This window comes from Monodon monoceros, unplaced genomic scaffold (assembly GCF_005190385.1).
Source record: "Monodon monoceros isolate NGI ecotype Baffin Bay Population unplaced genomic scaffold, NGI_Narwhal_1 Super_Scaffold_3, whole genome shotgun sequence".
Classification (NCBI taxonomy): domain Eukaryota; kingdom Metazoa; phylum Chordata; class Mammalia; order Artiodactyla; family Monodontidae; genus Monodon; species Monodon monoceros.
The window spans coordinates 45612871-45614474 of record NW_021703780.1 but is presented as its reverse complement, the minus strand read 5'-3'; the positions used below and the strand labels follow the sequence as shown (position 1 = coordinate 45614474).

Below are 1604 nucleotides of genomic sequence, written 5' to 3'. Positions count from 1 at the left end.
AAAGAAAGAAAGAAAGAAAGAAAGAAAGAAAGAAAGAAAGAAAGAAAAAGAAATGCTGATTTGTAGCTAAGAAGCTGTTAAAACACTACATTGATCACCATTCACTCGAAATTGATTTCCCTTCCCTCTGCGGAGTGAAAATATCCCCGTGGACCGCGTAGCTCCTCACTTCTCTCCATCAAAGATCCTAACAGGGCACGTCTCCACCGCCACAGAACTCGCAGCTCCGGGCTCCCCAAATTCAGCTGCGGAGGGAGGGAGGGAGCGAGCATCCGCCGCCCGAGGACCTGCTCTGTCCGCAGCTCTGGGTCGAGCACCTTAGGGGACAGTCTCCGCGAAGGAGACGGGCGTCCTCCCCAACTCCGCTCCCCGAACCCCGCCGCGGTGACAGGGGCCAGCTGTCTGTTTCCACCTGGGGAGCAAGTCCTACCTTCGGCTAGCAGGCGCGAGGCGTGCACAAAAGATGGATCCAGGCTATCTTTTTCTGCCATCAGCTCAGGCAAGTATTTCTCCTCTTTCATAGCGCGGACTTCGGACCGACCCCGGCCAGGCGCAGGGCTCCGCGCGCTCGGACGTAGGTCGCCGGCACCCTGCTCGCCCACCTCCCGCCTCCCGCCTCCCGCCTCCCGCCTCCCGCCTCCCGCCTCCCGCCGCCGCGGCTCGGGGTCTGGCGCCCTCTCCGGTCCCGCGCCGCGCCCGCCCCCGCCGTCGGGCTGTACGGCCCCGCGCCTCCCGACCCGTCCTGCCTCAGTCCCTCGCTCGCGCCCAGCCCGGCTCGTACCAGCAGCCTGAACAGGAGAGGCGGGCACAGAGCGCGTCCCGCCTCCGCCCAACGCTGATTGGAGAGTGTGCCGCGAGAAGCGGGGCCCCGCGAGGCCGCAGGCCCTTACTGGACCTCGCCGCAAGTCGGGTCGCCTGAGTGGCAGGAGGCAGCAGGAGAGGGGAGGGCAGCGCGGAAGGTGCAAGCGCTTTCTTCTCGCAGCCAGAGCCCTCCCTGGTTATTAGGCATGCCCAGTTGTGTGGAGCCCTCCTTGTCTACTGCTGAGGTGCCGAGAGAGAGCGGGAAAAGCACCGGTTGAACAGAGAAGCTGGGGTCCATGACGGGACGGCAGATGGTGATGAGGAGGGCGCGCAGAGGGAATGGGAGAGCACTCGGTGAAGCCTCGGGAAGGTAGATGGGGCTTTACCTGCGTCGCTAAGGCACAGGTGTCTCCTCTCCGTCCTGCAGCTCTTACGCACTCCAGTGTGCAGGAATCAGCTGTGCACCCGGCCTGGAAATATAATGAAGACTGCATGTGATCGGCGGCTGGTATTTCCAATGAGCCTGACCTACATCGCAGAGACGCAGTAGAATGTTCATTGATAAACAAATAAAGCGGCTCCCGAGCTATATTCTTGCACAGCAACACGCCTCCCCTGTGCAATCATTGGGGTATTGACATAGTTCTGGTTGTCCTCCATCCATGCCTCCTCCCCCAATCCCTATCTATGGAAGGGATTCTGGGAGGTGGCTGAATTTTAAAACTAAAAAGCAACATAATCAATAACTTTGTGAAGGATAGGAAAATATGTGGAAGAAGGAAGAGACTAGGGAAACAGGTAAC

The 1604-nt window shown here is 59.6% G+C and overlaps 1 protein-coding gene across 3 annotated transcripts in view; it reads right to left on the bottom strand.

The window, feature by feature from the left end:
- KHDRBS2 (KH RNA binding domain containing, signal transduction associated 2) overlaps positions 1 to 573 on the bottom strand; it is a 730387-nt gene extending 729814 nt beyond the window's left edge. For all 3 annotated transcript variants that reach the window (XR_003796745.1, XR_003796744.1, XM_029243151.1), the window contains exon 1: positions 431 to 573. Coding sequence is in view for 1 of the 3 variants with exons in the window: in XM_029243151.1 (XP_029098984.1) it covers positions 431 to 521 (91 nt within the window). In the remaining 2 variants the exon portion in view is untranslated. The remainder of the gene's footprint in view (positions 1 to 430) is intronic.
- Positions 574 to 1604: the final 1031 nt, after the last annotated feature.